Genomic DNA, 19,579 nt, shown 5'->3' with positions numbered 1-19,579 from the left:
AGCCCCAGCCCGGGGCCGCGACCCGCTTCCGCCCGCCTGGCGCGGGGCCGGAGCCCAAGCAGCCACTGCCGAGCGCTGGGGGCGCGAGGCAAGGGGCGCAGCGGCGCGGGGCGGGGAGGGGGCGCTCGCTCGCTCCCTCTCGGCTGCGCACACGCCCGTACAAACTCTCACACAGACACACGCGGGGTGCGCTGCCGCCGCCCGCCGCTGCTCCTCCTCCCGCCACCGCCTTGAGAGGGAGAGAGAGGGAGGCAGAGAGAGCGCTTTGTCCGCGCGCCGCCGCCCGGCCCGGGACTCTGCCCCGAGGAGGCAGCCGCGCCGAGTCCCCGCCTCCGCCTCTGCCCCCGGGCGGGCCGGGCCGGCCGCGGTGGGGGGAGCCAGGCTGAGGGTGGGGGTGGGTGGCGGGCGGGCGGAGGGCGGGGAGGGGGGGTGGAGGAGGAGGAGAGACGAGGGCAGCGGAGGAGGCGAGGAGCGCCGGGTACCGGGCCGGGGGAGCCGCGGGCTCTCGGGGAAGAGACGGATGATGAACAAGCTTTACATCGGGAACCTGAGCCCCGCCGTCACCGCCGACGACCTCCGGCAGCTCTTTGGGGACAGGAAGCTGCCCCTGGCGGGACAGGTCCTGCTCAAGTCCGGCTACGCCTTCGTGGACTACCCAGACCAGAACTGGGCCATCCGCGCCATCGAGACCCTCTCGGGTGAGCACTCAGCGCGGCCCCCTCCCCCGCCTCGCCCCGCTCAGGCCGGGACGGCGCCGGGAGGGAGGCCGAGTCCGGCGGGCGGCGCCCGGCGGCGGCTCCCGCGCCCGCACGCTCACTTCCACGCACCAGACCCTCAACTCTCGCCGCCGGCCCGCTCCTGGGACGGCCCGCTACCCTCCCCCCACAGCTCCGGACTCTGCCCTAGCCCTCGGGGCCGCAGCCTTGGGGCGCCCCCCGTGCCGCTCCGAGGGTTCCCGAGGCTCGCCGGCTCCTTAGGGGCACCCCCTCGTTCCCCTGGCGCCCCAGGCTGGTCTCTGAGCTCCCCCGCCCCCCACCCTTTGAGCGTCCCCCGTCTCACTTCTCCCCTGACCTTCCTGTCACCCCCTTTGTCAGGGTACCCCCTTCCCCAAATCCAGCGTCTCCTCCTCCCCCGGCCGGACCTTCTCTCTTCCCGTGCCTCGTGCCCAGGACCTCTCGCCCTCTGGCGTCTCCTGAGCCGCACTCTCCTTTCGAGCCCCCTCCCCACCTCGCCCCACGGCCCCCCACTTTCGGCACCCCCTCGGCGCCACCCTGATGACCCCCTTCGAGGTCTCGGGGCTCCCCCAGCCCCAGCCATCGCACGACGGCACATCCCCTCGGTCCTCTCCCGAGCCTCAGTCCCCTCTCGCTTGCTCTCTCAAGCGCTCCTATTTTTCTCTGAATTTTTTGTCCGATTTTATTGAGAAGAACTCGGGGCTGGGGGCTTTCCGCCGCCCGTCCCCCCGCCTCCCGCTCGGCCAGAAGCACCTTTTTACGAGGTGCCCTGTCTCAACTCGGTGGGGGCCCGGGTTGAGAACCGGGAAAGAGGCGACCGGGGGGCCCGCGAGCGCGCTGGAGCCCAGACGGGAGACGGAGAGCGACACACACACATACTCGCGCGCGCGCACTCCCCAACTCTCCCCAGCACACGCTCCGCTCCCAGCCGCGCGGGCCCCCGGACCCCGGCCGGCGCCCCCCGAACCCCGGCCGGGCGGGAGCCCCTTCCCCACCGGCGTGTGGAGTGGGGGCGGGGCGGCGGCGAGGCCAAGGTGACACCCTGGAGCGGGCAGGGACAGGGCTCTCGCTGCGGTGGACTCCGGGGGGCTTCGGCTCGTTTTCTCGGGGCCACCGGGAGGAGAGGGCAGGGAGGGGAGCCCGGTGGAGACTTCGGGCCCCGGGTTAGCGGAATGGAGAGGTGGGGGCCGGGAGAGCAGCGGGGCCGCGCCAGCCCTGCAGCTTGAGTTTCAAATGAGCTCATCCTTTCAAATTGGCGCCGCTCTTTATTAAATTTGTTTTTCCGGTAATGCCACCCACGGCTATACCTGGGGTCCGACCCGGGCTCGCACCCTTCCCGCCTTGTCCCGAGACACGGGGCGCCCACCTTTCTTTCCACTGGGCACCAAGTTCGCCCAGCTCGATCCGGGTAGGAGACCCCTTGGGGGCGCCCGAAGGCGGAGCCCGAGCGTGGAGTTCCGTGCGTGCCCCTCCTAGACCCCCGCGGGCTTGATCTAAGCAAGGTTCTGAGTGCTTTAATTTCTGTTTTAAAGGTAAAGTGGAATTGCATGGGAAAATCATGGAAGTTGATTACTCAGTCTCTAAAAAGCTAAGGTAAATATACTTTGCTTAGTTTTTTTTTTTTTTTTTTTTTGCGATTGGCCTTACGTATAAGTAAAAAACATACACACAGCTTTAGAAAACGTGCTTTTGGTAGTTTTTAAAGGGGCTTTTGTTTGTTTCGTTAGTGGAGATGCATAGTTTAGAAAGCTACTTTTTTTTTTTTTTTTTTTTTTTACTTTCATTATATAAGGTGTTTACTGTTCTTGGAAAATATCTGGTGCCTAATTGGGGGTCGGGGTGGCGAACACTAGCTATGTTCAGTTCGCTGGGACCCTGTAACTTGTTTATCAAAAATTGCCTCCCACCCCCATCTCCCGCCCCTACCCCCAGCAGAATAGCAGCAAATGCTTGTCAAGACTTCCTGTGAGATGCGAAGAGTAAATATTTACTATGTCAGCTAAATTGCTTAACTAAACTTAGCGATTAATTACTTTTCTCTTTTAGGTAGTTTAATGTTGAATAGTAAAATAATTCAGTAAGGGGTCAATATTTTGCATAGCTTTCTAAAGAAGTGGGTTGTTTGGATTGGAGGGCAGTTAAAAGCCGGACTTTTTCAGTCACTGAGACTACTGAGTATAGCTTCTGAGCATTTTGTTGTTGTTGCTTGTAAGAAATGTTTGCGGCTAAAATAAATACCCTTGTGAAATCTATAGTTATATTTAAGTGCACTGTTTTTAATGACGGAGTAACAAGTTTTGTGGAGGTTGGATTTCTCCACAGTGATTTGCTAACATGAGAAGAGAATGAGAAAACATCTTTGTTTAAAGTTTATTGTGGACTTTAAATTTGGGCCCTTTATTACTCATTCTAAATTTTTTTCTTCTGCTGTGTGTCGAAACTTAGTTTATATCCCATTCACATACATTTCTTCACCATTAGTCATTAGGTAGCTGGACTGGAGCTGTTCAGTGAAGTTTTTGATTACTACCTTTACAGTTTATCAGTCAACAGTGTAACCACCTGATTTTTGCCAGGGTTGAGTAGATTTTAAAACAAACTACCCTCGTTTTATAAATACTTAGATGTGTTGTTGAAGGGATTTTTAAAAATTGTGTGCCACATTTCCAGATATGTTTTATTTTAAGTAAGCAACAGAATAACTATTTGCTAATGACTTCTGTGGAATATGAGAAAATTACTTAAATCCTGTTTTTTTAATTTAAAAAAGGTGAGTTGTGATTTGCGGTTTCATGTATAATATTAAGCTAGTTCTTTCCTCTATTGGGAAAGATGTAATATGTAACCAATTGGTTTTCAATAAGGTATTCTAAATTTGTATACTTTTCTTTAAAATAGTATTTTTTGCTTGAGAAGTCCAAGTTGAAGCTTTCTGATATATTATTTACTGCAAATATAAATTACTATCTCATAACACTTGAAAATTTGCAGAATGAATATATTGAACAGTGAAATAACTACTCCAAATATTTGATACACTATGTTTCTGTAAATGTCTAATTCTGTTGGCTGTTTGTGGTCGTGAATACTTTTGGGGGTTATAATTAGTAAAAAAAAAAAAAAAAAAAAAAATCACTAGAATTTTATCTTTGTTGGTGTCTCATTTCATGTTGCAGTGTGCATTTGATTTTGTAGTATACGTGCAATACTGGTTTATCTAAAGTTATTAACAGCTCCTAAAACTTCTCACAAATGTACTACTTTTTATCTTTTTTCTTTCAAAATGAAGATTATTTGCTGTTAGCCAGAATGTCATTTAAGTAATCTTATTCTGTTTAAGAGTTCAGAATTAAAGGCATGTCCCCAGTTTTTAGTATAAATTAAGTAAAGAGCATTCTAGGATTTATACAGCCCTATTAGTTGATGATTTCTTTGAGCATGTGGGCGATGTGAAATACCCAGGAGGTAGATTAAAATGCGCTGTGTATGATTCACTACACTGAAAATGTTTAACATTCCAAATGTATGCATAAGCTGCTGCTGTAGAGGAGTTGCATCATTTCTGATTGGATGGTTTTAATCTTTTTTCCTTTCCTTTATTAGTTTAAATGCAGAAATTAGCTACTTGTACTGCAGGCTAAGGGAGAGATAGCTAATGACCGGTATTGTGTACTGAGATCAGACTTCAGGGATGAAGCAGCTGTATGTTCTCATGTCCTGGACACTACCACGTTGGTGGCTTTCTAAACCCAGGGTACTGTGACATTTGAAACCAAAGCTTTTATGTTATATGGAGACATTTTGGTGTTCTTGTGTTGCATTTCTATGAATATTAACAAGTTAGAAGTAAATTTGGCAGTGTTAAGTCAATTCTATATGTGGTTTTTGTGTTAGTTGAAGTGAAAATGGGAAGAAAACAGTTCATCCTCATTGCTTGCTTACTTAAAAGTCATTCAACAATTGAGTGCATTTTCTTTGTATTGTAGTGATTTCTTTGATTTCTCAAGAATTAGTTTTAATATATCTCATAGATTTTTTAAAGTTAATGATAGTTTGGGAGGAGATGTTTTTATCTTATGAAATTATTGGCATGCCATTTGCTTACCAATTGTATCTTTTGTTAAATATTCTGGCATTTTATAATAGCATAATAGACTAGATACCATTATTTTCTCAGGTCACTTAGAAATAGAAAACTCTTTTCTTTTTACAACATATGTTTCATTCTTATTAAATGCAAATTATTCTAATGTCAACCACACATAAAGCATTTATTTCTCTTTGTTGGTTTCAGGCTCTGTTGAATAAAAGTGTTTGAATCTTTTTTCTCTATCAGTATTTCTTGGTAGTACATATGGTCAAATGTTTATTAAAGAGGAAAAAGCTGGTAAGCTTTAAAATGCTTTTAAAAGTTTTGGAAACTTCCTTAACAAATTTCATTTTTGGTGTTGATGAAGGTTAACTTAAAAATTATGTGTATATGCGTATATATATACACACACACACATACACACATATTGCATGCCTTGTTTTGAACATGCTAACTTGAATGTGCTTTTGTATCTAAAGTTGAATGATTCTGTGAGGAACAAAACTTTGAAAAATGCAACTGCTGCCCACCTCTAGGAAGTAACTAAGTGGTTCTAGACATTCTTTCACTGAGATGGTGTGAATACTATGAGATAGTGTAGGAAAAAGCTATGAATTTGTCTTTCATGAGTTAAAAATCAGTAATTGTGTTCACTCCAATGCAAATGAATTTGGTCTCCTATAGGAATGTTAAAGAAAACAGTATCTCAATTGTATTTTGCTTGTATGTACTACATTGTGTATCGTTGAATTAAATACCGAAAAGAAGAAAAAACCACCCAATCTCAGGCCCTCCCTGCAGCAAAGTCTTTTGCTGCATCAATTTTTAGTTTTCTAAAAACAGAAGTGACTTTTATTAGGTTGAAATTGTGTGGTATCTTCCTATTTTAAGAATCTGTTGACTTAGAAATTAATACCTGCATTTGCTTACATAGATTCCATGTGTAGATATAACATATATTAACACAGAATATATGATATTAAACTGTAAGATTACTTTTGATTTGGCTTTGGAGTTAAACTTTTAGTTTCCTAGGAAAAAAAAATATTGTTAGTAATTTTTTCACATGGTGCTAGGTAATACCATAGAGAGTTGCACATCGGTGTGACCTCGAAGAGATAAGTATTAAAGTTAAAATAGAAGCAATACAGGAAAAAATGAATTTGATGACATTGGTTAAAAATTCTAGTTTACATTTTTAAAAGACTGGTTATTTGATGCTTTTACATCATTTAATTAAATGTTAGAAACCAATGAGATTTATACATCAAATAGATTTTATGGTTTGCTTGATTTTTTTCAATTCACCAAATACATAAAAATTTTTAAATCATAATATAACAATTTATAAAACTATTTAATGGCTGAACACCTAAACATTAATTCCAAAGGGTGATTTGTGATATGTAGTACAGCTGCCAAATAGTGCTTTTTGTGTGTTTCCTTATACTTATGGCCAGGTGTAAGATGACCAGTAAGAGATGGTCTAAGCATTTTGTTTTTTATTGTGTTAACCTGAGATTATCCTTTGGTAGAGAGAAGATGAGAGGATATTAGTAATATTTGTACAAAGCCTTTTATACTTGATGATCTAAAATACAATATGTTTTCTTTAAGAGAAAAGCATTTAACTTTAAAAATATTTTTAAAAGAAGATTTAGAACAAATTGCATATCAAAATTGTCATTTCACTATTATTTTGAGTAAACACATGGTTTTTGTGTTTTTTTAATGTGTGGAGGTTGCTCCAGATTTTCAAGTACTGTGCTGGGGAAATGTAAATGATTTTGAATTATGCATAAAAGGATAGTGACTTAGGCACATTTATTAAAAGTCAAAAAAGCTATGAAAACCAGATTTCAACAGGAACTGTTTATACATTTGATACTGTCAAGCTTTTCTAAATATTTGCTGTCTGTAGCTGAATCACTCTTCTAAGTCCTTTATGAAACCCTCAAAAGTAGATGAGCAATTGGTCAGAATTGTTAGAGGACATTATTTGAACTAAATGTTTCCTCTCTCTGTTTCAGTGGTGTATGTGCAAGTGTGTGTATATGTTTTTTGTGGGGGACAGTTTCAGGTAGATGGTATCAAGAGGGAGCAGGAGATCTTTAATTGAACAACAGTTGCTCTGGAATGCAGTCCTGAGAAGGCTCAAGAAAGTTGCTTGGTGATTGAAACCTGTGGCAAAGGGAACCAAGTGCAGTGATATTTGCCTTGAGTGATGGATAACTCTTGTAGGTGGTTAACCTTGTTGTGAAAGCCAAGTCATAGGTACCTGGAATAGCTTTTACAGTGAGCATGCTATTGAAAGGACTATCTGTGCAGCATCTGCCCTCCTTCCTTTTTACTTGGCTGTCCCCTGTCACAAATGATTTTGTGAAGGCTTTGATGATTTTGTAAGCCATTTTTTAAGTGCCAGAAAATTCAAGATTTGAATATGCACTTTCGTTTAGAAATTCTATACTTTGAAAAGCAATATGATATTTTGCATAACACAAGTGCTCTCAGTGAGTAAACTTCATTAGAAGCAGTGTTATATTGAAATAGTTTCTTTGGAGACCTAAAAATGCTGAATAATACATTTCAAAATATATTTTCAAAAATCATATTTAAACATCACAAAAGTGTCTTCAGTATTCTTTTCAGTGTTATAAAGTAGTGGGCTTGGCTAAGCTAATTTTTAGAGTTTATGCTCTAAAACTTTCAGTCAAAGCATTATCTCTCAAAAGCTATGATTAACTTTTTAAATTGAGAGATGGGAGTGTTCTGTTTAACAAAACATGCCCCCAGAATTTATTAGTAAAGTTTTATCCTTCTTATATTTAAATTCAAGTTCAAATTATTTTGGGTATTCATTCAAAAGCAGTATCATTGAACAGATAATAGCAAATAAACAGCAAACACCTACCAACGAAGATAAGTCTTTCCTCCCATTTATCATCACCATTAAAACATTTTAAATCTTTTACTTTATAATTTGACTTCATGCTTACAAACTTATAATTTTCATTTGGTGGCATGGACTCTATGGGTTCTATTTTAGGCAGCAAAATTGCAGAGTGCTCAGAGCATTATTTTTAAGGTTTTACTTTTCCTGTTTTGATCATGGATTTTAGTCTGGTCTCTCCATAAAATAGTGAAGAAAAATTACTTTCTTCTATAGAAAACTTCAGATTCCATTGCTTGGCTGCCAAAGAGAAGAAGGAATACAATAATTATTTCTTTAATTTGGTTTAGAGTTTGATGATTGAGATAGAATAAGTACAACAGTGAAAATGGATGCTTTTGCATTAATAGGAGGCATTCAAGCCCAAAAGCTAGCCCTATTCCATCATTTGATAGTTATGTCTCCTCCCTAAGCCTCTGCTTTTCTCTAAATAACGTCTGTATTTTTGAGATACATTTTGTTTATTCCTCATTATGTGTTCTGCACTTTATTTCTTAAAATGTGAACACTCAGTAAGGATTTTCCCATTCTGTTTAGTGTCAAGGACATTTCATAAATAAAGCAGATATTTTAATAAGTCTGATAAATGAAAATTAAGAGTTGATGCATGTTTTGCGCTTTCTCTTATTTACCCATATCATAATAAATGTTGCATCTAATGACCAGAAAAATTTGTATGGGAACATTGCAAAAAGAATTGTATTTTCAGTTTTTCTTATTGTCATACAATTAATGTGTCTCAAAGTAAGGATTTGCCTTAGTGGGAAGCTTGAATTTTTAAATTTTTGTTTTAAATGTGATCAGAAAGGTTGATGATTTCATGTATTGATATTTAAACAATGCTAGTAGTATTATCTCAGGGAGGAGTATTTTTTGTGCCTGCATCTTATATTCATATAGTACTGATACTGTTCCAGCCTCTTTGACACATAATTTCATTTATTCCAAATAATAATTTTCTGAAAAACAGCACAATTGTTATTATCTCTTTTTTTTTTTTGGATGAGGAAACTCAGTCTCAGAGAAGCTTAATAATTTGCTTAAGGCCACATGACTGTTAATTAAGTAGTAGGGCTAGAACCCAGGTCTTTTGAGGTCCCTGAGTCTCACTCCACTGTACTTCCTCTCCGTTTAACGTTTTAAATTAAAAAAGTCAGCTGAATGTGTTACAAAGTTCAAAGAGTGCTATTCAAGAGTGGTAGAAATATATGAAAATACATTTGTGAATTGAACCTTTGCAATAATCCTACATCAGTCTCAGTGATCTGTACTTTGCTATAATTTTTAGAAAAAAATAATTAGAAACAGAGGTAATTTTAAAAGTAGCATTGCACCTCTTCCCATCTCTGTGTTGCCCAAGGACAGAAGTGGGGAGTATACCTAAGCAGGTTGTAGGGTTGTTGTTGTTGTTACTTTGCTTTTTTCAGCAGTTGCATTCCTGACATAAGACAAACATTTCTTTCAACATCTGAGCCACACAGATTAGACAGCGAACCGTCACCCGGGTCAAGACTATGTGCCATGTGGTAAATGAAAGTCTAGCTCAAGGAATCTCCTGGGTAGATTCTTCACAGGGTTCAGACAGCCTGTTGCCGAGGTCAGGCCTGTGTTGTGGTTTACGTGTTTCCCTGGTAGGAACTGCCAGGTCTTTCCCAGAGGTGGTATCTCTCTCTATGTCACTTTCTGTACTGAATAAGGCCTTGGGCCTCTCCTTTGAGTATGGGGTGAGTGTTAATAGGGATAGTATCCATAAAGTTCTCAGAGTTCTTTATTAATTTTACAATCGCTCAAAAACATATGCTAAATAACAAAGCATGTGAAGTACAGTTCATTTCCCCTCAACTGTAAACTTTTCCTGCATTTATCTTCGTTTCCTTTAACTTTTGTGGACTGTTTATGGTGGTGGTGGGAGGGAGGGAGGAATTATCAAGGAAAAAAAATAGGTGAAAGAAGGTTATTTCCAACTCCCCATGCATTTCTTCAAGTTAATGCAGTCCAGAGTGGGGTATGGCATTTTCTATGGAATTCTAACTCAGGAGATGGGGGAGAGGAAGAGAGGTAACTAATACTGGGTGGCTGCTATGTGCTAGGCACTGGACTAGGCTTCCTGTTTTATCCTCCCCACAGCCTGAAGAGATCCATCTTTATCCTTCTTACACAAAGGGCTCCAAAGCTTCAAACTCTAAAATAACTCCTTTCTCCTGACCAAAACTTCAGAAGGCAGTGACTACCTTACCCTTGCTGTCCATCTCATTTGAATACTGCAACAGAACCTTAGCAATGAAGTGGAAAGTTGTGATAATATGTACACAGGCTATAGAGTAACTTTTTATATTATTCCTACCTTGGAATAAGAGACAACATTTCCATATATAAAACCTATGCTGAGAAAGATTAGGAGCTGACATTCTGTATATTTTTAATTTAATGTAATTGAAAAGAATTAAAAGTGTTAGTCTTAATTTGAAGTCATCCTGTAGTAGAAACATTTATAATTATATAAAGAGAAAGAGGTTTTTGTAAAAAAAATCATTGCGGTTGACAGTTAAGTGCAAAAAACATACATGTATGCAGTGTGGGAGGAGGGTCTGTTCCATGCTTTTAACCCAGATATGCATATTTTTTCAAATCCTGAGAAAAACTTGAGGTTTTTTGTTTAGGATACAGATGTTGCACAAAGGTTGGCATGCTTTCATTTTTATATGTATTTTTTAAAATGTGTCTTAGAGAAGGAAAATATGGAATTTTTGTAAATTACTTTTTAGAAAATGGTTCACCTTATTAACTTTAGAACATTTTAAACCTCTTTGACACATGAAAAAGCCAGTGAAAGCACTTTTTGATATAATACTTAAGTATCTTATGCATCTGTTACTTTTTTATCTCATGCATTTTGTTATTATTTTGTTTAGTAACACAGGACTTCAGATAGTTACACTACCAATGAAATGAGATATATAAGAGGTTTTCTTCTAGATAGACGCCATGCTTTTTGATAAGAACGTAATTTTATGTAATTTATGAGATAAAATAATAACTTTCCTCAGTCAAGAACCTCTAATAAAGCTTAAAAGATTACCAGGAAAGACATTTATATACTATATCTTCTCTTTCTCTTTGAAAAATGAAACAAAAAATCGAGTGGTGATTCTTTGGACAGGTTAACTTCATACCAATTCATGAAATAGAGGGTGTTTTTGAAAAAGCTCATGTGAGGATAGGCTATATAGTATTTTTGGATTACATGGAGACCTTTTACTTTGGTCCCTCCTGATCTTTGTGATTTTAACAATGCATACTTTGAAATTTCAGTGGATGTTTTTCTTTATCATTGTATGAATAAGATTTTGAAGTAAAATGTTTTGTGCTTCTTTATTTGAGAGAGTCAGATGTAGATGATAAAAGCAGTTTAACCCTGAAAAAGTGCAGTTGCGCCTCTTCAATTATTAAGAAAGAAGGAAGGGAGGAGGGAAAGGGAGGGAGGAGAGGAGAAAGGAGGAGACCATAGAAGCGTAGGTGACTAAACCATGTGTACAGCTTCTGCATTTTCTTTCTATACTTCCAGAGCACGTGGCAAAGACTGGTCCTCACTGATAGTGTGTGGAAGATAGTGATTCCAACGGTGACAGCAGGACTGGGAGTCTCACACAACGTATTCTTTTCTTTGACACTTAAAAACTCTGAGTATGTGGTTGGCCTGCCCCAAAAAAGGTTTTGCATTTCTTTCTCTAAGGCCTCACACCAGCCACTTCCTCTCTCATTCTCCTTCTCCTTTGCATTTCCTTGGGGATGGCTGGAAAGGGCTGGCAGTGCGGTGCCTGGCGTGTAGGCCTGCCTGCAGCTCCATTGCCCCCTGGTTGGCCGAGGGTTGGGGCAGCCGGGGAGGCATGTGTGTGCTTGCTCAATGTGTTGGAATGTATGGGTTCTGTGGCATACGCTTACTTGGAATGTGCAGCAGACACATGAGCTTCGATGGTCGTGGGGGTCTAACATTGTAGGCTTTTGTAAGTGGTTGAAAATGTGGGTTACTTTTTTCCCCTGAAGTGCAGTTGTATTTATTCTTTGGAAAGGGAACACATCTTCTTTATTTTTTGTTTTTAAGCCATTGATGGATAGAAAATAATGTTGTGGATGCATAAATAATCTAGCCTCTCTCCTGGATCCAGCTGTACTACTGTTTACCCCTTTCTTTTCGAACTGATAGTGATGTCTTCAAGTCATGGACACTGAATTTGTAAACTAAGCCTTGTAAAACTCCCTGAGTTGTGCCACCACTGAAGATGATGAAATCAAGGATCTGAGAAACCAAATTTTAAGCTCAGATATTGAAAAATGTGGAATTGATTCTCCCTTTTTAGGAATAGAGAACAAAATACTAGTTGCTTAATATTTGAAATTTTTGGCTGTTTATTATTTAAAAAAATATTTATATATTTTTCTTCTCAAAATATTTGAGATGACAAAGGTACAAATTACTCAATTATTTGAATTAAAGAAGACAGAGATTTAGATTTGTAAAGTAGGTAAGTCGAAAACGCATTTTGAGAGTTACAAAGGGCCCAGGAACAGGTGGTTGGTTCTAATATAATTATTTCTACATCACTAGAGTTTTGCCAGGGAAGAGTTAGCTGTTTGTTCATTGATTTGTATATTAATGGTATGTTGTGTCTATTTCAATAGTGATTTCAAAACAATGATTTAGATATTGAAATTGATCGGTGGCTTTAGTTCACGTGTATCAATTATGGTCAAGATGTTAATACCTACCTCACACATTTCTAGGCCAACATTGTATCTTTTGTTTTCTATGGCAGTTTTTATTAAACACTGCTCCATACAGCCTTAGGATTCCAAGGATATGCCAATTTATGGGAAGGACGAATGGGTGTACGTACATGGGAATCCTGGCTTCTTATCCACCGTGCAGTACGAAGACAGCTGCATTTGTTGCTGTTTTATATACAGAATTGGAGTTGAGTCTAAGATTTGGTTTAGAAAAGGGGTTTGCTGCTTTAAAACACAGTTTGTAAGCACCCACCCTACAGTGTGTAATTCTGAGTCTTGAGTCCATTCCCTGATTTGGCCCTTCAGCAGACACAAAGCCTTTTCTTGAGGAAAGTTTAGACCCTGCCCTTGTTACTCCTACATCTGCTTTCCATGGACTGGCCCTCTATTTCCTGTCACTTTCATTTTGGTAACAGATGTCTACTTTGCCAACTGCATGCCAGACTACTAAATCTATGGATTTTTCTATAGTCAACAACATAGAATGCATGCCCTTCAGGAACTTTCCAGGGAGCTCCTTGGCCAGTGATTGCGCTCTGGCTCTTGGCAGAGCCATTAGAGTCAACTACCTTTGAAGAGTGATGGGCATGTTGACACGGGACCCATTCATTCATCGAGAACAAGTTTTTGCTTCAGGACGTGGAAACAGGGTTGGCTTCCTAATCCTTCTTGAGGCAGAGCAGCCTTCCTCTTATCTGTTGTATAAGGTGGGGCTCCATGAACACAGGAGTGATCTTCAAAACATTTTCAGTTAGTTAGAACGAATGCCCAACAAATGAGCTAGGTCACAAGCCATGGTACTCTAATACACTCCCCCTCAGTATCAGTCCTGCATACATGATTTTTGTTCAAAAACAGGATATTACTTTAAAACAGTAAAAATACTGTTCTCTCAATGATTGGCCAAGGACTCTTGGAAAGGCCTGAAAGTCCTTGGAATTTAGCTACGTGTTGTTAAAGATCCCCTGAGAGGTTCTGATGCCCAGGGAGGGAGGGGGAGAGAGAGAGAGAGAGAGAGAGACACCCCACTCTGAGCACTGTTCCCTGCCATGTGCCCCATCACTCTAGCCTCCCACAGACTGGCCTTCAGAGACCCATGGTTTTTTATTGGGCACATAACTTTTGTAGTAGGATTTTTGTAAGAGATCACCATATGTTTACAGGGGTGGATGATGTATGTGGTGGCGAGGGTGGTCTGGATATGCAGGAGGGGCAGCTATTAGTCAGCTCCAGCCAACTGCTGCCATTTGGAAATGTAGGGCCAGTGTTCTCAAATCTGATTTTTCAAGAGAAGGTGGAAGTTAGAGTTCTTATGTTAAATATCTGAAGTTTTAAATATTTTAAATATTAAATAAACAATTCAAAAATTTTTATAGACACTGAAGGTCAAAAAAAGATAGCTGTGGGTTGAATCCAGTTCACAGTCTCTGCCACATGAAAATCTGTATCTTCTGTAAAACATTGTTGAAGATACTGTCGTTTATGTTTAGTATCCCTTACACATAGGCTTGTCTATGAGTGAGAGGGAAAAGTCCTTTTCTTGATAGACGGGATGAACTCGTATGGATCTTATCTAATGATGATAGCTGTTTGGAAACTCAAAATCAAATTAGGTCTTAGTTGCAGTAGCCGTTTTTCATCAATTACGATTTTACTTATTAGTAAAATAATAATTATTTTATTTTCTCCATTATAAAGTACCCTACATTTTTATCTTTATGTGATGATCTTATTGTGTTTGTTATATTAAACCATTTAAAATTCTTTTGTAAATATAGAATATGTATACATATGCTGAATATGTGACTGTCCTATAAGTTTATATAGTATTTCATAATACATGTTCATGAAAAAAAAAAAAGCCTCTATTTTCATATAATTGGAGGAACAGGTTTCCACATCAATCTAAATTACACCCTCTCCAATTAAACACGAAGCCAACTATAGATAATGTTTTAAACCACTTTCTAAGAAAATTTGATTCTCATATGTCCAGAAAACATGTTGTAAAGTAAAAACTTGAGTAGTTCTGTTTTTTTTTGTTTTTGTTTTTGTTTTTTTTTTTGAGACAGTCTCGTTCTGTGTTGCCTAGGCTGGAGTACAGTGGTGCCATCTTGGCTCACTGCAATCTCTGCCTCCTGGGTTCAAGCAATTCTCCTGCCTCAGCCTCCCGAGTAGCTGGGATTACAAGTGCCCGCCACCACACTTGGCTAATTGTTGTATTTTTAGTAGAGATGGGGTTTTACCATGTTGGCTAGGCTGATCTTGAACTCCTAACCTCGGGTGATCCGCCCGCCTGGGCCCCCCAAAGTGCTGGGATTACAGGCATGAGCCACCACACCTGGCCATTCTGCCTGTTAAATGTCTGATACAAGGCAAATGGTTTTTAAAAGCACACAGTGTGCCATAGGAAAATTCAGTGGTGAAAAATCGTGCTTTTAAATAATTTGAAAAGTGTTTTGGTTACTACTGCACTTTTCTATATTTAAGTTAAGGAAATTGAAGGCCATATGGACTCTGCTTCTGTTCCCTGGATGTGGAAAATAATCATTAAGGCTAAAGGAAAGGAAACTTCCAGTTGCCTAAGGGACCTTTTTAAAAAACAAAATTAAAAGCCCCAGACTACTCTGATAGTTGGCATTAGCATTTAAAAAAATGTATAACTTACATGCAGAATGAAATAACTCATTAGTAATCACTTTATAGTGGTCAGGTAAAGCACATGTCTTAGAAAACTTAGGTTAGCAAATCATAGATGGTAGCGCATAGAAGAGTGGCACACAGGAGCCTGGTAATTCAGGACTTTATTAATATTTGACTTCCCTCGTTTGTGATGGATCTTAACGCTTCTGCAAAAATAGCCAACTCTATTTTCTGGGCTGCTCTTTTGAATTTAAAAAATTTGAAGTTCCACGTGGGCTGGGTCTTATTTTTTCTTTGCACAGGTGCACCTTGAGTGCCTTGAGTAGTGGAAATGGCTGTTCATGAAATATTTTTGAATAAATTAAGATTGAAGCTGTAATATCATTAAAAATTTACTTTTATTTCTTCTTCCCTTTTCCTCTTATTTTTCTTCTTTATTTTCAGAATGAAGGGGAAAAATTGTGGTTGAAAGATTTTGCTTTTTTGTGAATGGGTTTTTAAAACTTTTTACTTTATTAAAATTTTGTTTTCTTTCTTTCCTTTCTTTCTGACAGGGTCTCACTCTGTCACCCAGACTAGGGTGCAGTGGTGCGATGACGGTTCACTGCAGCCTCGTCCTCCAGGGCTCAGGTGATCCTCCCACCTCAGACTCCTGAGTAGCTGGGACTACAGGCGTGAGCCTCTGTACCCAGCCTTTTAAAACTTCCGAGTGAATCTTTGGCCTTAGTGGAATAACATCTCTTTGTGGGCATTTTAGGTATGAAGGTTCTTTAAACCTTCATAAGGCTGGCTGCAAAGAACAGTTGCACAGGGCTGCAAAATGAGCATTGGAAAAAGCAAAATTTTAGAGTTGGTGGAACCAGAATAGGTTTCACAAATCAGTCTTTCTTTTCTTTCTTTTTTATCAAATAAGGTAAGAATAGGTTGGTTTTTAGAATTATAAGATTCAGTATGATTACATGAAAATATAATTTTCCTCATAGGTATTTCTCCCTGAAAGTCAAATTCCATTAAAAATTTACTGGGAAGCACAGAAGAAAAATCTATTTGAAGTAAAAACAAAACCAAAACAAAAAACCCAACTAGATATTCGCTTATTGCAATATAATAGGTGGATACAAAAATCAGACTTAAGATATGTTTGTTTATAATAAATTAAGCAGATAGCATCTAAAGTTACTGTGAAACAACCAGACAAGTCTAACAATGATACCTACCAATGGACAAAGTAATTCATACGTAACCAACAAAGTGACTGACTAAATTTTAATTGCAAAGCAGAATGCTGTCAAATGCTCTGTATTAGGCCGGGCGTGGTGGCTCATGCTTGTAATCCCAGCACTTTGGGAGGCTGAGGCGGGTGGATTGCTTGAGGCCAGGAATTTGAGGCCAACCTGGCCAACATGGTGAAACCCCATCTCTACTAAAATGATTAAAAAAAAATAGGTGTGGTGGCACACACCTGTGGTCCCAGCTACTTAGGAGGCTGAGGCATGAGAATCGCTTCAGCCTGCGAGGCAGAGATTGCAGTGAGCTGAGATTGCACCAGCTCACTCCAGCCTAGGTAATAGAGACCCTGTCTCAGAAGAAAAATATAAAAATTAAAAAGAGCTCTCTGTTAGTAATCTATCAACAATTTAATTTTTAAAATTATTATTATTATTTATTATTTTTGAGATGGAGTTTAGCTCTTGTTGCCCAGGCTGGAGTGCAATGGTGTGATCTCAGCTCACTGAAACCTCTACCTCCTAGGTTCAAGCAATTCTCCTGTGTCAGCCTCCCTGGTAGCTGGGATTACAGGTGCCCGCCACCACACTTGGCTAATTTTTTTTTTTGTATTTTTAGTGGAGATAGTGTTTCACCATGTTGGCAGGCTGGTCTCGAACTCCTGACCTCAGGTGATCCACCCACCTCGGCCTCCCAGAATGCTGGGATTACAGGTGTGAGCCATCGTGCCCAGCCTCTATTAGCAATTTAAAACATTTTTCTTTCTTTTCTTTCTTTCCTTTTTTCTTTCCTTTCTTTCTTTTTTTTTACCAAGAAATGAGGTCTTGGTATCTTATCCAGGCTGGACTTGAACTCCCAGGCTCAAGCTATTCTCCCACCTCAGCCTCCTGAATAGCTGGGACTGTAGGCATGCACCACTACACCCAGCTAATTAAAACAACAAACATTTATTATCTCACATGTTTTCTGAGGATCAGGACAATGTCAGCATTTTAGCTGGATTATTCTGACTCATTATCTTTCAGGAGATGGCAGTCAAGTTGCCAGCTGGGGCTGCAGTCATCTGATGGCTCAGCAGGGGCTGGAAGGTTGACTACTAAGCTTACTCATGTGGTTGTTGGCTGGAGGCCTTAGTTCCTCACCACATGACAGCAGTCTTCCCCCAGAGTGAATAAAACAAGAAAGCCAAGGAGAGTGACATCACATTGTCTTTTATGTTGCAGTCACTGAGTCTGCCTCACTTTGTTCATTAAACATGAGACATGAAGTACAGACCATATTCTATGGGAAAGGATTACTCAATAAGTTGAATACCAGGAGATGACAATCTTTGGGAGCCATCTTGGTTTTTAATAAAGTTAATTACGAAAGTCAACAAATTGAAACGACACTTAATTTGGGGCATATACTAAAAAATAATAATCCCCTTACATTTATAATTAACCTCTTTTGGAGTAAAACTGGAATTTCTTTTTTTTTTTTTTTTTGAGACGGAGTCTAGCTCTGTTGCCCAGGCTAGAGTGCAGTGGCCGGATCTCAGCTCACTGCAAGCCCCGCCTCCCGGGTTCACGCCATTCTCCTGCCTCAGCCTCCCGAGTAGCTGGGAGTACAGGCGCCCGCCACCTCGCCCGGCTAATTTTTTTTGTATTTTAGTAGAGACGGGGTTTCACCGTGTTAGCCAGGATGGTCTCGATCTCCTGAACTCGTGATCCGCCTGTCTCGGCCTCCCAAAGTGCTGGGATTACAGGCTTGAGCCACCGCGCCCGGCCAAAACTGGAATTTCTTATAACAGTAATAATAATTACTCGTTGCTGAATCCTTTTATGATCCTTACTGAATTTTCACAACAGTTTGTAGAATGAGGAAGGAAGATAGTGTTATCCCCATTTCATAAATTAGGGAACTAAGGCCTAAATTGTTCTCAGTGCTTTAGGTGGGGTCACATTTTTAGCATTCAACCTCAGGTTTTTATTCTTTTTCTTCACCTTTCTTTCCCCTGAAGAATGATTCAATTACTTCACCTTTTGTAAAATACAATTTAATTGTTCCCTTTCTGTATTGTCTGATAAAAGCTGATTTTTTTTCAGTGCCTAATTGAAAATTTTAAAACACTGCCCTTCTAGTATCAATAAAGATGTTTGTTACTTTTCTGCCAGCAGCAAAAGTCCTTTTTGCTATTTTTATATCTGGGTGAGGTCCGATTGCTCCAGAATTGTGCCATTCTGTGGTTAGCCATGGTCTACAAGAGGAAAATAAATTTACCCTTCTTTAAAATCATTGGTTTTCTAAGAAATATGCCATTTACTATACCAAATATGAGTAAATCTTAGGCAAAATGAATGTTCATGTTGATATCAAACACGTCCAGTTCTCTCCCCTGCGAAGACTACAACGCATCAGGCCCTCAGATCTTTTGTACTTACCTTTATTATACATTAGAAAAATATTGCAAATATTTATAATGGTACTTGAAACCCTTTTCTTAAAGAAATTTGATAGTGTTTTGTGTTGTTTTTGATGTCAAGGATATCCGTGTTGATGTTAAATGATTCATTTTGTGTGAGCATTTTGCCAAACTTAAGCAAACCTCTGAATTTTGCCTATAGAATGTCCTACATTGCTTTGACTTCAGTCAAGTATAGTATATTAATAGCCAAGTTTTTTAAGTTTTTAAAAATCTCAGTGCTTGCTTTATTTGCATTACATATTCCCATAACCCATGTAACCTTTTCTCTGAAAGGTTCTGATAACATGATAGTTATGTGAAGTGAAAAGTTATTTTGGTTGTTTCCTTTCAAATGTGTATAGACTGAGGCTTAGAAAATATTAGAGTCCCTTAGGAGTGCTTACTCTTTAAGACAGATAGATGCTTTTTTATGATTTAAAAAAACACTGGGGTAAATATAATTTTCTATATCGTCTATATGTATTAGTCAACCAGCAGAGATGCTAAGTTATCCTTTTCCCACCTCTCTTTTGTGTGCTCTTAAGTGACTTCCTGACCTTTACTGTAGTTTAAAATCTTGAAATATTTTTTCACAAAACAGTCAAATGATAATAGTGAAACTTTCTTTTTTTTCTGCTTTAGGGAGTTTAGAGAGAACTCCATGACTGTCTTCAGTGGGCAGACTGAGTTTAAGATTTACTTCA

General features: G+C 40.0%; 1 protein-coding gene across 17 annotated transcripts in view; it reads left to right on the top strand.

Annotated features, from left to right (window-relative positions):
* Positions 1–392: 392 nt before the first annotated feature.
* Positions 393–19,579, top strand: part of IGF2BP2 (insulin like growth factor 2 mRNA binding protein 2) — a 190,571-nt gene continuing 171,384 nt past the window's right edge. For 6 of the 17 annotated variants that reach the window (XR_013413747.1, XM_001095005.4, XM_077991990.1 and 3 more), the window contains exons 1-2: positions 393–698; positions 2,267–2,327. Coding sequence is in view for 12 of the 17 variants with exons in the window: in XM_001095005.4 (XP_001095005.1) it covers positions 521–698; positions 2,267–2,327 (239 nt within the window). In the remaining 5 variants the exon portion in view is untranslated. Of the gene's footprint in view, positions 699–2,266; positions 2,328–4,356; positions 4,489–19,579 lie in introns of those variants that run through there. The other 11 variants (XM_077991995.1, XM_077991996.1, XM_077991994.1 and 8 more) reach the window with 5 other exon arrangements.

Source organism: Macaca mulatta, chromosome 2, assembly GCF_049350105.2.
Source record: "Macaca mulatta isolate MMU2019108-1 chromosome 2, T2T-MMU8v2.0, whole genome shotgun sequence".
Lineage (NCBI taxonomy): Eukaryota > Metazoa > Chordata > Mammalia > Primates > Cercopithecidae > Macaca > Macaca mulatta.
The sequence above is the reverse complement of the archived record's forward strand: the minus strand, read 5'-3'. Positions and strand labels throughout refer to the sequence as shown.